General features: G+C 43.3%; 1 protein-coding gene across 3 annotated transcripts in view; it reads left to right on the forward strand.

The window, feature by feature from the left end:
- Positions 1–689: 689 nt before the first annotated feature.
- ZCCHC7 (zinc finger CCHC-type containing 7) overlaps positions 690–22,774 on the forward strand; it is a 120,186-nt gene continuing 98,101 nt past the window's right edge. The window contains exons 1-5 of one of the 3 annotated variants that reach the window (XM_062628392.1): positions 690–722; positions 1,465–1,504; positions 4,207–4,319; positions 7,220–7,321; positions 7,753–8,460. In XM_062628392.1, coding sequence (XP_062484376.1) covers positions 7,770–8,460 — 691 coding nt within the window. In that variant the 5' untranslated portion in view covers positions 690–722; positions 1,465–1,504; positions 4,207–4,319; positions 7,220–7,321; positions 7,753–7,769. Of the gene's footprint in view, positions 723–1,445; positions 1,505–4,206; positions 4,320–7,219; positions 7,322–7,752; positions 8,461–22,774 lie in introns of those variants that run through there. The other 2 variants (XM_062628390.1, XM_062628391.1) reach the window with 2 other exon arrangements.

A 22,774-nucleotide genomic window follows, 5' to 3' on the forward strand; every position in this document is an offset into this window, starting at 1 on the left:
TCCTTTCCCTGGCTGGCCTGCAGACACCACATCTTCCTCAGCAACTCCTCCTGCTGCATCTGCCATGATACAAGCACATGGAGGTGTGCAAAGGCCCCATTCCTGCTTGTGACCTGTAATCCACACGGTCATGCGCATGGAACAGAAATAAGGGTGCAGAAACAGATGGTGGCATCAGCATGGTGGTGATGAAGCCAGCTGGGCCAGGGGTTGTTTACTAGCACGAAACTGCAAGTGAGACTGCGCGCTCCCTTGTTTTTCCCACCCCTGAGATTCCTCCCTTGCCCTCACTCTCCTGTCCATTGCTGCGGCTCCCCGCAGGCCTACAAGAGACCGGAGCTCAAGTAAAAGGAGGGACCAGTGGAAACCCCACCGACCACGCGGGGAGCTGTAACGCACCCAGTTCACCATGAATCCTCCTCAGTGCCATGCTGTCCCCAGCCAGACCCAGCTCCGCTCCTCTCTCTCCCTCCATGACAAGCCAGGCAGGATCAGGTATCGCGCGGCCGCTCAGGCAGGGTGTGCCGCGGATGGGCCACGTTCGCCCGAACCAGCTCCCACACAGGTGGCCCACGTAAGCCTGGCCCAGACTGTACGGTACTACCAGCTCGGCGCCGACCCCGGTCCCGCCCCTCTGCCCGGGGCGTGGCCGGATGTACGCCACTGGCGGGCGGAGCGCAGAGCCACCGGTTCCTGCGCGGCGCGTCTCGGTGCGGCAAGCAGTAAGTGATCGGTGCCGGGAGTGTCCGCCTGGTCCCCGGGCTGCCCCGGCCCTGCCACCTATCCCCTCCCTGACCCGGTTCCTGCTCCTCCGCGGTGCCCCGCCGTCCTCCCCTCCCTGCCCCTTCCTCATAACCTTTCCCCTGCCATCTTGCTCGGCCGGGAGTGTTGCTGCCCGTGCGCCTGCCGAGCCCGCCCGCGCCGCGTTCCTGTGAGGGCCGCTCCGCTCCCGCCGCCTCTCTCAGCACGGTGCCAGTCCCGCCGCCAATGCGGCCTACCCGCGGCCTGTGCCGCCGCTGGTTCCGCCTCCCCGCGTGGTGCAGGGCCGTGCCCGCCCGCCTGCTCGGCTCGGCTCGGTGTCCGGAACCTCCGTGCTATTAAAGATACGTGCGAGCCACTGCGTTAGTGTCGTGTCTCTTCGGTATAGCGTGTGCCGGCCCTCGGTGGCGGGCGGAGGCCCTGCACCCGACAGCAGAACGGTGCCGCTCAGACCTGTTCGGGGAAGAACGGCAGCGGCGTGAGCCGGGTCCTCGTTTTGTCCCGCTCGTAGTTCCGGGTACTCGGGGTCGGTGTTTTCCGCTGGCACAGCTGCATCCTGGTCACCAGACTAAACTCTGTGCTGGTCTATGGAAAAGCGAACTTGTTAACTTGAGGATGTTTGCACAGCTACCGTTAAAATCGCTAAAGGGGAGAAAATGTCCCAAAATGCTTGAAATAAACTTGCAATATTTTGTTATTTTCCAGGGTTTGGGTGTAGAAGATTTTTTCCCGTGGTCTCCTGAAGGTATAGCTTGTCACTAGAAAAACATTAACCTCTTCTTCGAAGTTTTGCTTTCGTTTACACTTACTTGCTCTTTATTTAAAGAGAGTACAAAAAAGAAACATTTTCTCAAGCAGACAGCAATTTGACATGAAAATGAGTTTTGTGTGTCAGTTTAGAACAACACAAGTTATCCTTGGAAGAAACAAGTAACAAAGTGTCCTGGGTTTAGAAGTAGCAGTCAATTTTTCTCCTTCTTGGTAGCTTGGTGCAGCGTTGTGTTTCGATTCTCCTCCCCATCCCTCCGGGAGCGGAAAAGGTGGGGGGGGGGGGGAGGGGGGTGAGAAAGAGGGAGGAAAGGGGGGCAGTGAGTGAACGAGCTGTCTGGCTGGGTTTAAACCACGACACAAAGTTTAGCCAATATTAACTAGCGGCAAATGTCACCATTAGATTAGCTTTATGGTGCTCCTTGCCTTTTTCTGGTTACTTGAAGCTGAGGTGATAGTTACTGTACATACTTGTCAGGGTTTTCTGTGCGAAAACCGAGGGTGTGCCTGCCCTGAATCTTCATGACATGTTAAAATGTTTCACTGTGAGAGTGATGCTCTAGGTAGAGCACATAAGTGCCCCGAGTAGCTCTAGGTTTCTGGTGACTGTGTATCTGACCTCGGGTGGCACATGGAAACTGCTACTTTCTCGTATGCTTTGAGTTCCCTACAGAAACTCAACACAGGTGAAGGCAAAAACTGTCTCTTGACACTGACCTTTGATAATGAACATACATTGTTGTGTTGTTTTTTTTTTTAATGCATTCAGATTTGACATTTGGGCATGTTCCTATGGTAACAAGAAGAACAAAGATGTGATTTTTCATTTTGGTGCTGTGCTTCATAACAATTAATAGTTTTGATTGCTTGTCTCTCACAAAGTGAAGTATGCCACTTCTGACGAAGAGTGCAAAAGCAGTTACAGCAGCTGACACGAAAGATTTCTTTTAACTGCATTTGAACATTGAAGTTCTTTATCAATTTCATGTTGGTTGAACCTGTGCAGTATTCTAACAGTCTGAAGCATTGGGCAGTTAATGTAAAGAGAAAAGGTCTAGTCTGCACACTGCTCTGAAGTCTGTTGATATGTCCTGCTGTTCTTCTGGTGTGTGAACCTCTGCTCTGGTAGATGCTTGTGGGTTTAGGAAGCTGATGGCAATTCCTTTAAAAAGGCTTTCTTTTCCATTTTACTGTTGTTCCTGTCCGTTATGAAGTCTGATGGTAGGGTTCTGTTTGTCTTTTTACCTCCTAAGACAGGAGAGAATATATTTGTTACTGTATTTTCTATGTAACCTATGTCATGAAGTGTTAGATTTTACATTATTGCAAAGATTAAGCAGAGAGCAAGAAAAATGAGAAATATTTGGAATTCACTGATGACTTGTGATGGGAATAGTACTCTTGTCTGAAAAGTCAAATTTGCAAAGGATGAAAAAGTAATATTTTTTTGCTACTCGTTCTTTGTTTGTTTGAGATTTTTTCTTTTAAGCTCTGGCAGATCTTAAGAGTTGAAAAATAACGTCAGCAGAAGCAGAGAAGTTAAGCAGCAGCAAAGAGGAGTGAGAAGGGAGAAACAAGTTTGTGAAGCAGGAATGGCATGGGAAAGACTGGCCTGGGCATCTCACTGTATGCCTTCTGTATGTGGGTTACATATGAGTGTCCCAAACTGCACTGAGGTTTTGGTTGAGGATGTAGCTGCCCACATGCAACTTGTAAATTACTGTACTGATTAACTTGTCTGTGTGCTTTTCTCCCTGCCTGCAAGTTGCCATCCACACCTTCCTTCTGATTGCCTTGTGCTTTTGCCAACTTTGGTTATTTTATCCAAGTGTGGGATATTGTTCTTTTAAGAGACTAGATGAGAAGTGCTGCAAGCTGTCTTTGTATATGACCTGGGAAAATTATCTCCTGCTATTTCCACCTGTAGCCATATGGAGTTTTGTTCAGAAATGGTTAAAAGAAACTCAGGTAGCTGTGGTTTTTTTCTTTTGTTTTAACAACAGTAGCTTTTTATCTAAACTGTTCTTACTTATGGCCTACCAGAGAGACAGTCAGGTACATTTGAGGAAAGTTGTGCTCTGGGTTCAGATAGGATTGAGATTTCTCTTGATGAAGGAATGTGGGTTTCCCATCACCTAGGATTTGAAATTCTGGGACTTGTTTGAAAGTAAGGCAGGCCAATTCCAAACTATGATGCATCAGTTTGTAATGCTCCTAGCAGCCTGTATTACCTATCAGATTGGCTAGTCTGTTCAGGACTATTACTTTTAATGTGGTTTTAACACTCAGATACGAGGGATGTCTTTGCTATAGTCTGGCTAGTAGCAAAGATGGCAATTGCCCATAGTCTAAGCCTTTCACTGGTGAAAGGAAATCTAAATTGCTGAAGACTGACAGTCACATACATCTTTCTCTCTCTGAGTATCAGCAGGAATACAGTAAGGGACTGTATCAGTTTGACAGTCTGAAAACAGCAAAACTTTGTCTGTCAAGCTCCTCGTCCTTTCCTAGAGGCAGTGTTTTTCTCTGCTTTAATGCCAGACACCTGAAAAAGGTGTTTCTCACTCTGTGATGAAGAGGGAGGGAATAGCTGTTGCCCAGATCTGAGGTTGGTGAATAGCGGAACTCTCTCAACAGACTGTGTTGTGATGCTGATGGTTTGATTATTCCTGTTTCCAGTGGCCTGCCATACCTACTGAGCAAGAGGAGGAGCCCTTCGTCATTCCAGATGTACGTGGACCTGACAGGAGGAGCCATTGTTTGACCTGAGCTTCTGGAGAGGATAGATCAAAGTGAGTGTAGTGCCATGCTGCCTCCTCTTACTCTTATCTTTGCTGTGAAGTGTCTGTGAGTCAGCTCCTCCGGGGCTCTTTGGCACTCCTGATCCAGCAGTCTTGTTTAGCTGCACGTTTTCAGCCATTGTCATGTACCTACTTTGTGTAACTTTATCCAGTGGGTGACAGAATGGTAAGGAAGGAGTGCTTAAATGACCTTGGCTTTTTGAGTATCACTGAAACTGCAGAATGCTTCAGGGGGATTCTTTAAATTCCTACATTACTAAAGGTCTCTTTTCTCTCTTTTTCCTTTGTAAATGTGTTTGATTGGAGCCATCTCTCCTTTTATTCTCACCCCATGGGTGGGAATAGACCAAGACCTGTTTGAATGAGTAATCCCACCTAAAGTTGAGAGAAATTTTTAAATATGGGTGCTTTGGTCTGTCAGATGCTTTTCTGTCCTGTTGTTTTTTTTTAAACTATCTACAGTCATTCGTCTGACCAGTGTTTTACCTTTTCCTCCTATCTACACTGTCTAAACCTAAGAACTAGTATAAAATAGTTTTTTTGTGTCTATTACCATAAGGTTCTGACCTCATTCTTTCATATTTTATTTGGCATAATAGATATTATATTTATCTAAGAACAAATAAAAACTCTGGAAAAGAGTCTGGCAAATAAAGATATATCCACTTTATCCCTATGTTATTGCTGAATTCTATGTTGGCAGGTGCAAAACTTTCCATGTTACAGTTGCTCTGTGGATAGGAGAGCTTTTAAAACAGATTCTGTAACCTCCACTTTTAGGACTGTATTTGTAGCTTAGAAACCAGTCTGAGTGTATTAGGAGATAGCAGAGCTAAGCATGTGCGTGGATGACTAGTGTTCTGATGATCATTAGATATGGTCTCAAACCAGTGATTACCAGAGTGGCTTCTTTAGCTGGGCAGGTGAGATTGAATGAGGTATGCTGACCTACTGGAAGCCTAAACAGAAAAGAGTACAGCATATGGATGGTCTGTAAGCATTGTATTTTCGTGCTTGCATGCTCATGTTTTATGTGGGTTTGCTTTGTTTATTTTCTTGGGAGAAGTGTTTTCCTCTTTAGTCTGACTTCTGGTATGACAGAAATACAAATGACGTCAAATTTATCAAGACCAGGGAAGGCCTTTTGCAGGGTGTGCACAGAAAACTGTCAATAACAGCTTCTGGGTTCTTTAAATACCATCATCACACAAGTTACTTCTATACAAAGTTCCTGAATCTGGATCTTTGTACTTGTGTATCAGTATGTGAATTTAAACAATACCATGGAACTTACTTCCACAACTAAAAAACTGAACTTCCATCTGATAGCTTTCCTTCTAAAAAAGCTTGTTGGCTTCCCTAGGAGTAACTGTAATACAGAAATAAAGATAGACTTTTCAGAGAAAATCTTTCTTTTTGTCTCCTCCATGCATGATATGATTATGTAAATGAAATAAGGTATCCTGTGAATTAGACAAAGTAACTTTAGAATGTCCTTGGATTACCTTTCTTGCTAGGGAGCAGGTAGTGAACTCTTAAGAGATATTCACCATTTGGTTGTGGTCACAGAATAGCTGAGGTTGGAAGGAACCTCTAGCAGTTGTCTCATCCAACCCCTTTGACTCAAAGCAAGGTGACCTGGAGCTGAGTGTTGAAGGCCATATCCAGCTGAGTTTTGAACATCTTCAAGGGCAGAGGCTCCACAGCCTTCTTGTGCAGCAGAGTTAAAAGGGTTTTTCTTATGTGTAAATGGAATTTCCTTTTTTTTTTTTGTTGCCTTTCATCATGTTGCTAGACACTGCTCAGAAGGCCCTGGCTCTGTCTTATTTACCCCCCCTCCCCAGGTATTTATATACATTGATAAGATCCTCCTGAGCCTCCTCTTCTGGAGGATGAACAGTTGAACAGTCCCAGCAGGCTCAGCATGGCCTCATATGACTGATTGTCCAGTCTCTTGATGATTTTAGTAGTCCCTTGCCACACTCCAGTATGTCCATCTTTTCTAGCACTGGAGAGCCCAGAGCTGTACACAGCACTTCAGATGTGATCTCACGAACGCTGACTAGGGCAGAAAGATCATAGAATCATAGAATTGTTAGGGTTGGAAAGGACCTTAAGATCATCTAGTTCCAACCCCCCTGCCGTGGGCAGGGACACCTTACGTTAAATCGTATCACCCAAGATAACCTCCCTCATCCTGATTGCAGTGTTCTTCAAGGGCACAGGATGCTTTTTGTCCCAGAAATGTACTGGCTTCTGTTAACTTGCCCCATCTCCAGGTCTTTTTTTTACAAACCTGCTCTCCTGGCAGCAGTTCATATGACTTTACACTTACCTTTGTTGGCCTCCATGAGGACCCTCTCTGCTCACCTCGCTAGCCTTCTGAGGAACCTCTGAATGGCAGCACAACCATCTGGTGCATCAGCTGCTCCTCACAGTTTTGCATCATCTGCAAACTTGCTGAGGGTAAACTTTGTCCCATCAGCCAGCTCTTAAAGTGCATGTGTTTAAAAAGTGGTCTTGCTGCGTACCTGAGCAGGGAAACTGGGGCTTTAGTCCTAGATGCACCAGGGCCTTTAAAAGTTCTAGATAATTATTGTTTAACTGGTAGCAGCACAGAGATGTCATAGCTAATGCTGCACTGGGCAAACACTGTTTGCAGGTATACTTTCCCCAGTTCTAGAAGCATTGTAATTGCATTTTCGTGGCATTGTAACTCAGTTCTTAAGTCATGATGGGACAGCGTGACATGGTAGTTTGTACGAAGGCTGCAGATTTCCATACTATCTTTACTATCCTTTTTTTTTTTCTTTATGCTATGTTCAGACCTGAGCTTACGTAGAGTGTGTCTGGATGTTTCTGTATCATAGCCCTAGCACTTCTCATCATAGGAATAAATCCTGAAGTACACGTGTGAATCCACAGCCCAGGGGTAGATAGGCTCCAAGTTGCTTCTGTCAAATACTGCTGACTGTTCCTTCACTGTCTTTCAGGTATGTGTATAAGACCTTACTTACAAAGTAAGTAAGTTACGGAGTTGTGAAGTACCCAGAATTAATAGTAGTTGGTGGGTTGGTGGAACAATCAAAATTCTGGTTCAGACACTCATTTGGCTCCCAGTCCATGCAGGTACCTTAGTTTTGAACACAGGACGGAGGGGACCTCTGGAAGCTGAGAGCATGTTAAGGGCAACTTTCAGAAGACAAAGTCATTGAGTTTAAAGCATATGCACCCTTAAGTAGCTTTTGCTATTATGAATTTGAGCATTGATTGTTGTAGCTGTTAAATCTGCTCAGTTTTATGTTCTGTATGCAGAACTCTGTGACTAAGTATAGCAATTTCAGAAAGGTATCATTTGAAATATGTTTTTGGGCATACATTTGTGACCATTCTGATATAACCTTTGTGATTTTTGTGGATACAGACTATTCACTTTCCAGAATGTTTGTTGGAGATGAAGATGCTGAGGCTATTAAAATGTATGAAGATGAACTTTATCACGAGGAGTCATCCAGTGATGGCATTGACAGTGAGGTGGAATTTCATCTCTACAGCCAAGTCCATTATTCCCAGAATCTTGAGGAAACTGGCATGATGGAAATGGATGAGGAAGCTGAAGTTTCAGGCTTTTCAGGAGTTACTGGTCATAGTTCAGTTCTAACTGAGAAACAGCATGCAAACAAGAACATCACTGAGTCTGTGCCTTGTATTCAAGTTTCAGATGACTCTGAGATCATTGTCTTGTCTGATACATCAGATGAAGACAGTGTTTACAAAAGCAAAGCAATGAAGTCAAGAAGCTTTGTAGCTCAAGGCAAAATACATATGCATTCAAGATCTTCCACGCCGTATCACACCAAAGCTGCTGGATGTAATACCCTGTATCCTGCTGGGTCAGGCATAGACATTTCAAGGCAAATGAAAAGCACTAGTGGGAAGCATAACCCGGTTAGTTCTGCTGGAGCTCATGCCATCCAAGAAGTGCTGGTAATAGATGATAGCTCAGAGGAGGAGAGTTTGGCATCTGAAAGTGATAATGTCGAGAGCTGGATGCTTCTGGGAGCAAGTGCAGATGACAGAGATGAAAATATATTGTTGAACCTTGAAGACTGTGCAAGTCCTGTCAGTGAAGGTTAGTACTTTATTTAATCCCTTGTTTTTCTGTATGCATGAGGATTTGTCTGCGACAATACTAATGTCAATGTCTGAAAAGAAAGATAAACAGAAAGCAGATGGAAGTGTGTAATGATGGGTATGGAACTATGACGAAAGAAATAGCCATTTATTTATACCACTTCAATACCATTATTTCAGTCATATCGCATATGGAAAGACATCATTTTTGCTGGTAGAAATTTAGAAGTAATATCAGAGTGACTCTTGTCAACTTTCCAACTTTCCCATATATTTTGTATTCCTAAAAGCATGTAAGAAGTTAAGGGGAGCAGGGGGAAAAGGGAGTGAAATAAAGAGGGAATACAATGGTTTCTTACTGTAAACAAAGAAAGCAGAAAAAAACTTCCAAACAGTCTGAGGACTAAAGACATAAGGAAGATCAGAAGTGTGAAAGATTAGGAAGTGTGTAACAATAAAAAGTTTGCTGAAAAGTGCTGCAGGGTAGGAAGGTAATCAGTGCTCATAATCCAGGAAGCAGTCTCATTCCTTTCTGTGTGGGAAGATTTCTGCCCCCTGTCTGTTCTGCCTCTCTTCAGCGCAGACATCCTTGCCTGTCGCAGCCGTTCACTCACACCCCCTTTTTTTCCCCTCCCCCTCCGGGTGGGATGGGGAGGAGAACTGAAAGAATGTAAACCCCATGGGTTGACATAAGAGCAGTTCAGTAACTAAAGTATAATACAGAACTACTACTATTACTAATAATAATTCTAAGGGAAATAACAAGGGAAGAGAATATAAAACTAAAAAGGGAAAAAAAACAATAAACACAAGTGAGGCCCAATGCAATTGCTCAGCACCCATAAACCAATACCCAGCCTGACCAGAGCAGCAATCGGTCCCTTCTGGGTAACCACCCAGTTTATATACTGGGCATGATGTGCTGTGGTATGGAATACCCCTTTGGCTAGTTTGGGTGAGGTGTCCTGTCTCTTCTTCCTCCCAGCTTCTTGTGCCCCTCCTCACTGTCAGAGCATGAGACTGAAAAGTCCTTGATCAGGGTAAGTGCTACTGAGCAAAACTAAAACATCCATGTGTTACCAGCATTGTTCTTAGACTAAAGCCAAAACACAGCACTGCATCAGCTACTAGGAAGGAGAAAAACAGCTGTTGCAACTGAACCCAGAACTGAGGGCAAGAACAGAGGGGAGACCTTCTGAGCCGGTCCCTCTCCTGAAGCGGGTTCTGCAACTGCTCATTCAGGGTCTGGCAGTTCAGGTTGTTGACCTAAACTTGATTGTAACTTCTTGTATGGATTCTCAGAGAAATTCTCAGCTGCTAAGATGTAACCTTTTGGTATTCTGTAAATTAATCTTCCACTTGCAGAAAGTTAGTAAATGTGGTGGTTAGCAAGACAGTTTTCAGATGAGATTTTAGATGCGTGTTTGTAATAAACATACTAAGTAACACATACCTTGTCACCAGCAACTAAAAATGTTGTTAGATGATCAATCATGCATTTTTCTTGCCCAGTGGTCTCCCCGAAGCACAAAGATCATTTCCAGAAACAGCGTCCCCTGCCAGTCTGAGAGAAAATGTTACTGGAAGATTGGCTGCTGTGGTAGCAGGACTAGCCTGGTCAGCTACATCATTGGGGACCTTGGCAAGATTTTTATTGTTTGGTTTTATTTTTAGTAAAAATTTTAATTGAATTTTTCAATTACGTAATTTTTCATATGACAGTTTTACTTGGTGAGCACGTAAATGAGGTGGTTTTGGTTTCAGGGAAATGGAGAGTTCTGCAGCGCTGACCTGCAGGCTGACACTAGTGAAGTTTTTCATCAGGGTGGCTGTTTAAACAGTGCTACTGTTCATATGCTGCTACTAAGCTGTTTGAGAGGGGCAAGCTGAGAAATTGTCTTTGCCTCTTTTTCTGGTAAAACGCCTGCTTCTTGCCTGTAAATGTTCAATAATTTTTTCTTAGGGTCGTTCTTGTTTGGTTTTGCACAGCTATCCACTTTGCATATTGATTAATGATACCAGTGTGCTTGCCAAAGCTTCAGAGATCTAAGAAATACTTTCCCTATTCCCAGTGCCATGCCAGAAAAGTGGCAGAGCATTCAGTTGCCATGTCAGAGCCCCAGACAGCCATATTATATTAGGAATTAATGTGATTTTCTGCTCTGTATAGATCTCTTCAAATGCAGTTTCTAAGAATTAACTTGAAGTAGCTAAATTTCATTATTTTTCTTTTTTGTATTTTCATGTCCTGCCCTTTTCTTTGAAGCCTTTCTAGAGCTGATTAGCTTGTCTTTCTTAAATTACTATGCTTCTTGGGGAGCAAATGTTTGGCGCTGTGTGGTGACCACATAGCACAGTTAGTATGTTTTCTGGGAAGTGTCTATTTTTCTTATAACTGCAGGGCAGGCAAATATCTTGGATCTGGGTCCCTTTTGTTCAGTTTACTCTGTGTATCTCCTTGGATTTATGTACCAACATTGCTGATGGTATGCTGAAGTTTACCCCAAAACCCTCAGAAGAAACACTGCTTAAAACTTTAAGCGTATTTCAAAATTACATATACACATTTTGGGAAACATTTTGTAATTAAGTTATCAGAGTAATTATGCTTGCTAGGTGTAACTTGAAAACAAAAATTCATTTCTTCATTCTTCATGATATTCTATGAAGGTGTGGTAGTGCTAATCAAGAGAGGCTTTTAAAAAAAAAATGAATTGTGCTAACTTACAGTATGTTTTTGTAACAAGTGTAGTAATGTTTCTTATTCATATATATATATTCATATATGCTGATAATAAGCAAGCCATATTCAAAGCAGGTAATGAACAGAATTTTCCTGTGCTGTATAAACTTGTCCCACTCTTCAGAATTAAAGTTATTTAATTAAATGTAGGCAATGTAGATATTTTTTGAGATGCTGGAATGGGAAGTCAGACAGCCACATAAGAGGCTAGTAAATATAATTGCTCTTGTCTTACTCTGATTTTTATTCTCAAGCTACATCAGAACTTTTTCAAAACCCATTCTTGCACCTTGCCTCACACCTGTAGTGGTTTTGCCAGCAGCAGCCTTGTACCTGGAGATGTAGGATGTATGGAACATGCATTAGGCACAGGCAGCAAGTGCTGTTGTACACACACATCTTCCTCTTCACTTTAGCTTTTGCCTTTCTATGTATATAAGACTTAGCAGAAAACCTCACCTTGGTGCATTTTCTCTGACTGTGAACAAGCTGGTGACGATCCATTTGGACTGTATGCAGTGGGCAGAGCAGAAGCCTTATGCCCTGGTGCTGGCTCTGGCGCAGGCATCACCTGAGGGCACTGCAGGGCTGGATTTTGGCCAGACCCCTGAGGCTCTGTCACATTCCAGATTCCAGCAAATGTTACTTGGTAACTCTGGCATGCAAAAGTTTGTTTCAGCTGCTCTGTTTCTCATATGTATGGGGATAGGGATGCAAAGCTCAGGCTTAAAATATATTGGTGCTGTACATATGTGTATGTAATGAAAAGCTGAAACAGCAGCAGAATAGTTTTAGAGAACAAACACCATAAATCTTTTCAATGTAACCATAATTTGTTCACTAAGCTCATGCAGCGTTGTATCTCCAGTTCTATAGACTATAAAGGCCTCCTTTGCTGAAACATAAACCTATTAAATCTGAAGGAAAAAATGCACTTTAAAAATATGTGTGTTAGCAAATTATCCTCTCAAAGATATTCTCTGCTAACTCATTTAAATTATTTTGAGACAAACACAGTTCTGTTTTCAGGATTTCTGAAGAACAAGATCAAGTATTTAGGTGACTGCAGAGTATGTAAATTATTATTTTAGGACTTGTAGTATCAGTAAGGCTGGACATAAAGTGTAGCGACTGGTGAAGCCTTTTCTCCCCTAGAACTGCCAGTGACTATGTAAGTGGGATAGACGTCCTGTAACAGTGTCATGGTGTGCTTAGTGTCCAGTATGCTACACATTAAAAAGGGAACTGAAACGTAAACAATTCTCTGATGCTAAGAGTAGCTGTTTGTGTCAGTCTTTGGATGAGTCTTCACTGAGTTTTCATGTCTGAGGCCCTGAAATAGAGATGCTGAGGTTCCACTGGAGTCAGAAATAACTCCTCAAGGAAAGGAATTAAGTGTATCCCCTTATTCTGTTAACTCTTCTGCATCTTACTTGCCTGTCCTGCTCTTCTCTAGCAGACTTATAATTTTTAATATTCTGTATAAACAAATAATGCTTTCTTAGTGCTTCCAACGCTCAGAGAATCCTCTCCCCATACAGCCAGAAAGCTTCAGTCACCACCATATGTGACAGGAAGAGATGTCCCTTTGCCTTGGGAAATGAGGTCTAGTTCCTGATGGTAAACCAAGAATCACCTGTACCTTTCTGCCTCCAGTTGGCATCTTGAAAGTTATGGCTGGTCCACAAACCCTGCTGTTCAATACACAGTTGAAAACCTTTCCTCCCTTTTCTGCCCTCTTTTCAAGTGGCTTTGGATGCCTTACACTTCTCATTTCTGCTTCTGTAACACCACATTAAGCAATACCATACTTGTGCCCATATTTCTGTAAAATGCAGTTTTTCATCATGCATCTACTGGTTTCTCAGCACATAGAGTTGGTTGGCAGCCTTTCATTAATTGGGGTATGAAAATAGCACTGGCTTTCTTGTTTCACATAGCAGGATATCAGGGAAAGCACTTTATGTGTCTGTAGCGACTGTGTCCCTCCTTATTCTGACTTTGTTTTTCTGTGTGAGACTGTGCATGGCTTGGAAGTGAAGCAGGCACTTGACTTACAGATGTGCTGGCTAATCTGAAAAATGGCGACCACATCCCTGTGTGTGTTACTTGCCCCACCTGGCCATCGGTGGGTTTCCTTACGTGGCATTTGGAAAAATGCATGCTGCTGCTGCTGCTTGTTATTTTGCAAAAAAGTCCTTCCTACCTGCTTCAGATTGTATTTCAGAAATGGGTAATTTAACAGATCTAGGTCTTTGGTATGATTTACCTGATTTTTTTAAACATTTAGAGTACAGAAGAAGGTGTGTAAACAGAATCATTACAAACTGTACTGTGTACTAAATGTAGTGAATTCATTTTTAATGTCGGAGCATTTCCAGATCCTTCAAGGAGGATTCTTCTCTCTTCCCTCCACTCTTCTCTATTTTCCAGTAAGAGTATATATGATAAGAATGTTAATCTCTTGTCATTGAAAGTCTTTCATCCATTTCTTCATTAAAAGCTTCATTTTAACATATTTGCTCACCCACATATAGCTGCAATTCTAGTATCTGTTTTTTTCTTATCTTGTGACTTTGGGAAAGACAGCTTTCAAAGCTGCAGCATTAATGCCTTGCCCCTAAGGGGTACAAAAACCAATTCATCTTCCTGTTCCATCCTCTGCCCACCTAGTACTTCCCTCAGAGACAACAGGGTAAGGTGGTCACACTCTTGATTTGAAAGGTTTGTGGAGTGTGGTGTGTATGTTTGGTTTTGAATCCAAAGTTTCTATGAAACAGCACGTATGTACTCTGCTGGGGCCCCAGAGAGAGGATGGTGGTTTTCATCTCTGCTCTGACTTTTACCTTACTAACACAGAAGTGAGGCTTTTCCAACAGCATCACTAGAGACATTATTTCTGGCAGCAGAAGTTGCCCTTAAAAGTAACTGTCACTGGGTATTGGTGTGCCCTAGTAAAGTGTTGGGTTCAGATGCTCTTTGTGGTACTTGCTCCGGAGACTGAGCCTCATCAGAAGCCCTGCCATGGCCTCTTTCACAGCTCTGGCTGTGGTTTCATGACGTGTTCAGACATGCGGCCGTTTGAACAGTTCCCATGAGTGCTGCTGGGCACAGCTGCAGTGCGGGTGTCCCAGGGGTCCTGCCCTCTGCAGCAGCAGCCGCCAAACCAGGGACCAACTTAGCTTCTGCTCAGGTGCAGTGCCTGCTCAGCGGGTGTTCACTCCAGCCTGGGGCACAGAGAGGCTCTTTACCAAGGATGATGCTGTGCTCTGATGTAAGAATTTTTTTTTAACTGCATAGAAACTGTTCTTGGTGTAGTTTTGCCTGTGGTGGTGACCGAATGCAGACAAAGAGCAGTAGACTGTGAGCAGAAAGTGCAAAGCTCAGCTGGGGCTTTAGGGGTCTTGGGAGGTATTTTTAAATGTTTATCACATGATCTTCTAGCTATCTGAATAGATGAAGTAATTGTTGTGTTTGCTATCAGCCTGACTTACTGAAGCTGGTAAAATACAAGTATTTTTAATCTCCTGTGTGGACAGTAGTAATGGAAGGAAGCCAGCATCGAGGGATAAATCATTTGACTTGAAGCACAGGATTTTAGGCCCATCACAAGGGGTTGGAACTAGATGATCTTAAGGTCTTTTCCAACCCAAACCATTCTTTGATTCTATGATTCTGCTCTTAGTGTCTTGTAAAACTGCCCTGTACAAAAAGAAATAGTGGACATAAACAAAGTGCAAGCTAGCATTTCCAAAGCAGTTTTTTCAACCTTCCATTTTGGCACCGATTTCCATCTTGTTTTCCAAGTTTAGAGGTCTTTTCATATACTGACTTACAGCCTTAGTAATCAAGTTTCTCATTTAGTTAAAGAAACCATAACAAAAATACACCTGCAAATGAAAAAGAACTGAAGAAAATAATTCAAATATTTAGTGATGAAAACATTTAAAAAAATGCCTAAAATAAAAAAAAAAGAAAATTTGAAAGCATTTTGATTTTGTCTTTTCCCTAAAAAAAGTGTAGAAAGGAGTTTTCTGTTCAGCAGCAGTAACTACAGCTTATAGAGTCAAAATGGAAATAATAGTCTGATAAATTCAGCTTGTTGTTTTATCTGTGTCAGCCATGCTCAAAAAGGAAATACCCTTTGTTAAGTATCAGTGTTTTAAATGGCTTATTCTAGATGCGTGACTTACTCTTTTCTTATCTATGTGTGGTACCACAGAAACTTAAAAAATCTGACCACATCTGTATTTCTTTTTCTCTCTGTGTTCTGTGTTACTGAAATCCCTTTGTGTATTTTTAAACAGTGAAAAGCATTATTTCTAAAATGACAAAAACTTAGTCACACTTCTTTATTTTTTCCCTTGACAGCTAGTTTTGAACACAACCTTTGCACAAGATCGTATGTTTTTGTGCTAGAATCTTGATATTTGTAGTACCAAGTTAATTTGTCTATGAAAATGTTTAAAAGACATTTTTCATTGTGTTAGGCCACAGAAGAACTATTTAAAGAGCCATACTTCCACATGCTTTTTGGATGCGTAGGTTGTGGAATTGCTGAATTCAGTTTCAGCAAAAGCTGTTTTAAAAGTAAAAGTAAAACAAAACCAAAACCAAACTTCTTGGTGAAAATCAGTTCAGCAATTAAAATATTTTTTATTATTAATACCTAATGGTATGTGGTGCATTTCTTTAAAGCAGCAAGACTTATTAGTGTAGTTCATGCAGAATTTCCTGTGTAACAAATACCTCCCCCGCAAAGCCAGGTTTTATGTCTTGGCTGTTCATGTCTGCACGCTGCCGCATACAGATGGCAGCTTCTCCTCTTGCACCTGCCTCTTCTTGAGGGGGGGAGACCACTATGACAGTTCACGTTGCTGCTGCAGCCATGTCACACCATTGGTGGCTGTGCATCCCCTTTCAAGGGGTCTGCTTGTCCCCAGCAAAGCTGCTGTGCTTCCTGGAGCACAGCATCTCCTTGGGGAGGCAGAGCATGAGGTGCTGAGCAGCTGGAGGGGTTGGCTGGCAGAAAAGATGTCTTGGTGTAAAATTAATGTGTGTTTGGAAATAGTCAGTACCGGGAATTGTGTTCATGCAGGCTAGTAAGCCACACACATGGAACCGTGCTGTCACCTGCTCCAAAGCCTAGAGACTGGGGGGCTTCTGGAAGAGGGTGCAAGCCCATGGCCCTCAGTGCTCCTGCCCAGGCTGTGCCCGTACCCATGCTGGGGCCCTGCCCATGTCTCCTGGTCCCATCCCTCCTCTCGAGCAGTGCCAGGCATGTGGGGCTAGGGGTTGCCTGCTTGTGCCCACTCAGAAGGATGAACCAACAGAGTGGTGCCTGGTCAGGCTGGCTGCACATAAAGCGGAGGTTGATGTCACCAAGTGCAAAGTCTGTGTGTTTGCTGAAACCCTTTATCAGCATGTGGTCCTCAGAACTGCCCTGGCTAAACACTTGGGCTTTTACTGCAGTTCAGGGGGTTCTTGCTTGTGTCTGCTAGAGCCTTAACGTTCCTTAAATGTAGCAGGAGCATTTTGTGCATGAGTTACTATAGCAGAATGCACCCTGGGGTGGTAATAAGCAGTGGAAGTCCACCTCCTATTCGGAAGATACAGCATATGCGTATGGATATTTTCGTTAACAAAAAAACCTTAATCTTCTTTACCATGTAGTGTGGATACTCTTGAATCTCTTAATTATTTAAGAAAAAAATTAATAAAACTAATAAAGTTCCTTTGCAAATCTGAAGAGATCTAGACTAAGTATACCTGCAACCTGAGCAGGTCCTTTATCTGCACAGATTTCTCTGCTATTGTGTACCTTAGCTCTAATTTAAATTTCCTATGGCTTTGGATTGCTGACTAGGTTTTCTGCAAGAGTGCCCATGCTTACATGGTCATATATTCTGGGTGACTTTTTAACTTTTTTTTTTTTTTTTTTTTGCTATTCTGTTGATTGTTATAAGGGAACTTTTTTTTTCCTCCTCCACTTCTGCCACCAGTTTGATCTTTCTTCCTTGTCCCTATTTCTTCGGGTTTCTTACAGGTGGGGAAAAACTCATATTGCAGTTGAATTTTTGAACACTGGTGGGAAACTAATTTAACTCTTCTGAAGGAGAAGTTCAAGATTTTTAAGTAATTAAAAAACACAACAGAAAATATACTGAAAACAAATGACTTAAGGGTTTGAAAAGGGAAAAAGTAAAGTTTGGGTTCGGCTACAAAGGAACATAAATCATGCAGATAAGTGCATGAATAAACACAGAGGAAAAAGGTTTTATTAGTGGATTTTAGAACCTAGAGGAGGACTTACAGGAGGAATTAGATGGCTTGTTAATGCTGTATTGTGTGCCTTCCTGTTCATAGGAGCACCTAGGAAAAGTGGTTTTGTGCTTCAAAGCTGAGGGCAAAATTGACATTCAGAGCAATGTAGAGTATGTATGCACTATCCTTCTCACGAAAAAATGACAAATTTGTCTGTTCCTCTATAGAGAGCTCACTCTGTTTCCTTCTGGTATGGATGGGATTTGCTGTGAAGGTTTGAGCTGCAAGTGGGTTGAACTGCTGAGTTGTCAGAATGGGGACACATGCAGCACATTAGGTAATGTGTAGGTTTCTCACTTGAAAGCATGGAAAATGTATAGTGTGATACCACCACAGTGACCATTAATCTTGTGACAGCTGGTATTCAGTGGTAATTTTCTAATCTGGAGGAGACACAAAAATAGATCCTTGGACTTTGTAGTGTCTGTGCATATGCAGATGTACACACACAGTATATATAACACAAGCTAACGAGTCCTGGGATGATTGTAACGGTTGCCTTTGTACTCTGCTAGTGTATATAACTGGTATTTCCAGAGCTCTTCCTTATCAAAGTATTGTGCACCTTGTGAGATTTCATTTCACATGTAGCGACCCTCCTTCAGAGGCTTGCCAGGTGAGAATTGTGGCATACACAGGCAAGAAGATCGTGGTGTCAATGTGGACCTGGAGTTGTTCACTGGTCCTTCAGCTACTGTCCAGGTGTCCTAGGCTGACTGAATCCTGCCCTTGCTTTCACTTAATTTATCAATTGTGCTGTTCCCTCCTAGTGCTGAGAGAGTTTCCAACCTCCATGTGTAAATCAAAACAACTCTCAAATATCTGGAGAGACTCTGGATTAGGGAGGGTTTTGTCACCAGAACCTGTCTGATTGCTGGATGCTTACAACACCCAGGCTCTCCCAAGAAGCTTTCTGTGCTGGAGTGGTGCTGGTGAGCCAGTGAAGTCCATTGCCCTTGGAAGGTCAGAGAGGCAAGGACCAAGGACCTCTCAGGTGGTTGTCAGAACAGTGCATCCCACAAAACCTCCACTGAGGGCTTCTGGAGAATGGTGATGTTTCTCATTAATGTGGCAATTTTTGCAGTTACAGAACTCAGCTTTAAACTTTCTTTCTATGTGAAAGTTTTTAGCACCAGGAAGGGATTCCCATTTGGCAGGTTCAGTCTCTGCCTGCTTTCTGTGATGGTGGTGGTGGTGATGTTTGTCTGCTTTTCCTCTAATACTCTTGCTAATGTCATTGATTTTACATTGTATGTGACAGTGCCAAGTATCTTGCGTATGTCTTGGGAGATAATGGCACTGTTAGAGAGAAAATCAGAAAATAAAAAACTGTATCTACTCAGCCAGACTTCTGGTGGATGTAGTGATGTACAGCTTACTCTACGAAGCATCACCCACTCTGCAGAAAACCATATGCACAGAACTAGCTGCCAAGACATATTTTGTCACCAGTTTGGTACTAATTCTGTGGGTTCCTTTGATGTCTTTGTACAGTGTCAGGAGCAATACATGGTGGTTGTTTTTCTTTCATTTGACTACTTCTTAAGTGTAGGTGAGGGGAATGTACTCACACTGAGGCCTATTGGATCTAGAAGATTTTGGTGACAGTCACAAAGCAATTCTTTACTCAAAGTGTGTTGATTTATCTGTACTTCGTTGTTGCATTGTGTTGGCACAGGCTGTTGTGGTGTGCTTGTCTTCCTCAGAGTCCTGAAGTGCCAGAAGCAGCAAGGTTTGAGCCAGGCACCCTCAGTAGTGGAAAAATCTTCCTCCATCAACTCCTTAAAAAACCCAACAACCAAAGGGGGGGGGGGGGAAGAATATGGGGAGGCTGCCAGATGCTTTCTTCAGTCTCCTTTTGAAACTCTCTATGCATGGTGAAACACCAGAGTTTTCTCTGCCCTTCTAAGTGGAGGCAACAAAACCTCTGTGGTGATAGGAATTGCGTTCATGTTGTACGCACTTCCCGGTCTAGACACTGCTTGGAAGGTAAGCACTGAGCCGGTAACTGCACCTTGTAGGTTTAAAACTTTAGCTGCAGAGGTCTGGGGACTTCCCTCTCCCCCAGGAGCTGTGGGGGCATCCAGCTGCCAATCTGTGATGACTCCCTCCCTGTTCAGGACGGCTTGTAAACACATGTAAGGATGTGCATATGCATGCCATGTCTGTATGTGTTTATATATCTGTTTACAGATGCGTATGTGAGGGTTCAGCTTTTCCACTTGCACTGTGCTCAGGCAGGATTTCTGGCACGCAGTGTCACAAAGAAAACTAAAGTGAAGGAAGTGGACAACTTTGAATAGGGATTTCTGACATTCCAAAATACGAGAGGCAGCAGTGTTTCTAGCCTTCACCTGCTGCTGGGATGGCTGAAGTCTGTGTGATGGGCTCAGCATGAAACAGAACTGTTCCCCGAGACATGCTCTTCAGGGTGTATACAATTTCTGTGTCATTTAACCATGCTTTTGCTGCTGGTGCAGCTAAGATGGAGTGGGCATGTGTTGGAGGGACTGTCTCATCCAACTTTTTAACGGCTACAGATCTGTTTTGGCATAAAATTTAAAAAGAGGATCCATTTAGGAAATCTGTTAGTAGTTTAGGAAAGCAGTCAGAGCAGAGGCACTTGTGGTGTGGAGGGCTTAGTCCTGTGCGTGGTTCCATGGGGTTTCTCTGGGGCAGTGATGAAAGCAGTTTGTTCCCTGAAGTGTTTTTCTGAGGTATGTCCGTGCTACTTTTGCTTTTCACGCAGTAGTGGGTTTAGTTTGTACGCTTTTATGTAATGTAATTTTTGCTATACCCTTCTTAAAAAAAAAAAAAAAAAAAAGGAAAAAAAAGTTTTGGAAAGTTACAGCTATCCAGAGAGCAAACCTAGGTATTTAAAATGATCCAGTGCTACACTCGTTTGTCAAAGTGAAGCCCCAAACTCGGGACTGGGGCCTTCTCCCACGGTTTTGTATGTTTTTTTCCGAGCACTCTGTGCGGGCGAACGATTCCTTTCTCATAACTCTCCGGCGAACGGGTGACGTAATGAGGTAAGGGTCACGGTCCGCCGGGCTCCGGCTTCTTCAGCTGCGGCTCCGAGGGGCGACTGTGAGGGGAGCCCGCTCAGAGACCGCCGGACGCCGCCGTCCTTTCCCCTCCCGCCTTTCCCCTCACTGCTGGACGGTCCGGCGCTGCCTCCAGGCCGGCCCTCTTCCTCGTGGGCCTGGCCGCCGCGGGGGAAGCCTCGGTCAGCGGTAGATGGGCGGGAGCCGGGGCCACCAGCGGGGAGAAGCGGCTTCGCCGTGGGCGGGGCGGGCAAGCCCCGTCGCAGGGCTGGGGTCAGTGTCAGGGGCAGCCCCGGCCACCCCCTCAGCCCGGCTGGCCGGGGCTGTGGCGAAGGACGACTCTCCCGCTTTTTCCGTGCCTGGTGATTAACGGGATTAAATGTAAGCCGTTGTGTGTTTAGCACCAATTAGTTTCTCATCGGAGAGGTTCGTGATGGCTTTTGTCTCTCGTTCTCATATGTTTTCACTGTTTGACTACATTTGTGGGGAGTGGAGGGAAGCGTTTTTGGAACCCAGTCCGATGTTGTCTCCTCGCCTGCTTTTACAGTAGCTGGGGGCCTGTCTGAACCCAAATATTTGTGATTTTCGTTTGTAATTTTTTTTTTTTTTAACAGCCGTAAAATTACCAACTTCAAGAAACTGTAAAATAGCAAAAGTCCTTTTTGGCAGGCTTTGTGTAATCTCTCTTTCCCTGAGGTCTAAAGTGGGAAGTTTGCACTTCAGTTATGTGTCTTAGTCTTCATGTCCAAAGTACAGTGTGTTTTTAAACACAAATGACACTTCAGTGACGTTTGTCAGTGATGTAATTTTTTATGGTGCACATGTGCAATCTTTGAGGGACAAAAGCTGGGTAGAACTTCCCCTTGTATGCAAATACACCTTTGAAATACATTCTTTAGCAGACTCAAATAATTAGAAGGACCATATGAAAATGTTCCAGGTACTTGGTGAGGCAGAGAAACACAATAACATCAAAATGGAAAGAAACCAAAACCCAGCTGTAACTGCTTTTCAGCCTGTGTTTTTAGCTCTGAAAAGGAAAATAAGCACAGATGAGGAAGCCTGGCAGCTGTCTGCCAGCCACATAACACTTTGTCACAGGGTGGAAAACAGTTGCTTGAACCTGAGGCTGCTCACATGCACAGAAAGATAGGGCTGCCTTGAAATTGGAGTGACTGCCTTTATTGATGAGATAGTGATACTTGCGCTGTTGAGCCTGTAGGTCACTTCGTCTAAGATATTTAGTTAATTTAAAGCCTACTCAGTTTGTTTAGTATTCCACATTCCTCTCACCACAGAGAATGCACCTTCAAAGCCATCCTTCCCCCTCTTTTTATGTCAAAACTTGATTAGTCTGGAGTTGCTTTGTGAGGCTAAAAATCTGGAACTTTGGAGGAGCAAGCAGGCTCTTTGGGAGCTGAATTCTTCCCAAAAGGGATTTTTTGTAGCCTTACTTTGGTGTTATAAAAAGCATAGGAAAAATAATGGTTAGTCAGGATAACGTCATTGAAACTTTCATTTATTTTCAACTTGGCAAATATCTGATTTTTTTAATCAGTAAAACTGTTTCCCAGTTGATGTTCCTGTGTGACTATTCCAGTTTGTATCAGAGGACATCTGACTTAAAATAGGCATAAATGAAAAATACACCCAAAAAAAAAAAAATCATTATCAGTAGTTCAGAAATGTTACAGTTCCAGGAACAACTTTTAATTCTGATGTAGCTCTCTGTAGGTTCTCTGAGAATGTAAGTACATGAAGGAAACACCATAGTTTCCCAGCGCAGGTGGATTGTAATATCGGCAGTACCTTTGCCAGACAGCACAGCTGCTCAGATGCCTTGCAATCACACAACAAAAACCTGAATGTCCTCACTGTGGAAACTGTAGGTATTCCAGTGCAGAACTCCATTGTACACAGCAGCTTGAACACAGCACAGGTATCAAAAACTGTGCTTTCTCACTGCGAACAGTGGGGAAGCATGCTGCAGTAAAGTCATGGGGGTTTATTTTTTTAAGGTTAACTGTCATAAGTGGGATGTTTTTTGTAATTCATCTCACTCTTCCATAATTATGTTGGCTATAACTTTGGGTGTGTCACTTGAAATCAAAAGGAAAGGCAGGACAGGATTGCTAACTTCCGGTGTTAGCGTTAAATCTTATGGTCACCCTGACTGGAATCGGCTTCTTGCCATCTCC

The sequence above is a fragment of the Pezoporus occidentalis genome, unplaced genomic scaffold, assembly GCF_034315485.1.
Source record: "Pezoporus occidentalis ecotype Australia unplaced genomic scaffold, CSIRO_AGI_Poc_V1 ctg315, whole genome shotgun sequence".
NCBI classification, from domain to species: domain Eukaryota; kingdom Metazoa; phylum Chordata; class Aves; order Psittaciformes; family Psittacidae; genus Pezoporus; species Pezoporus occidentalis.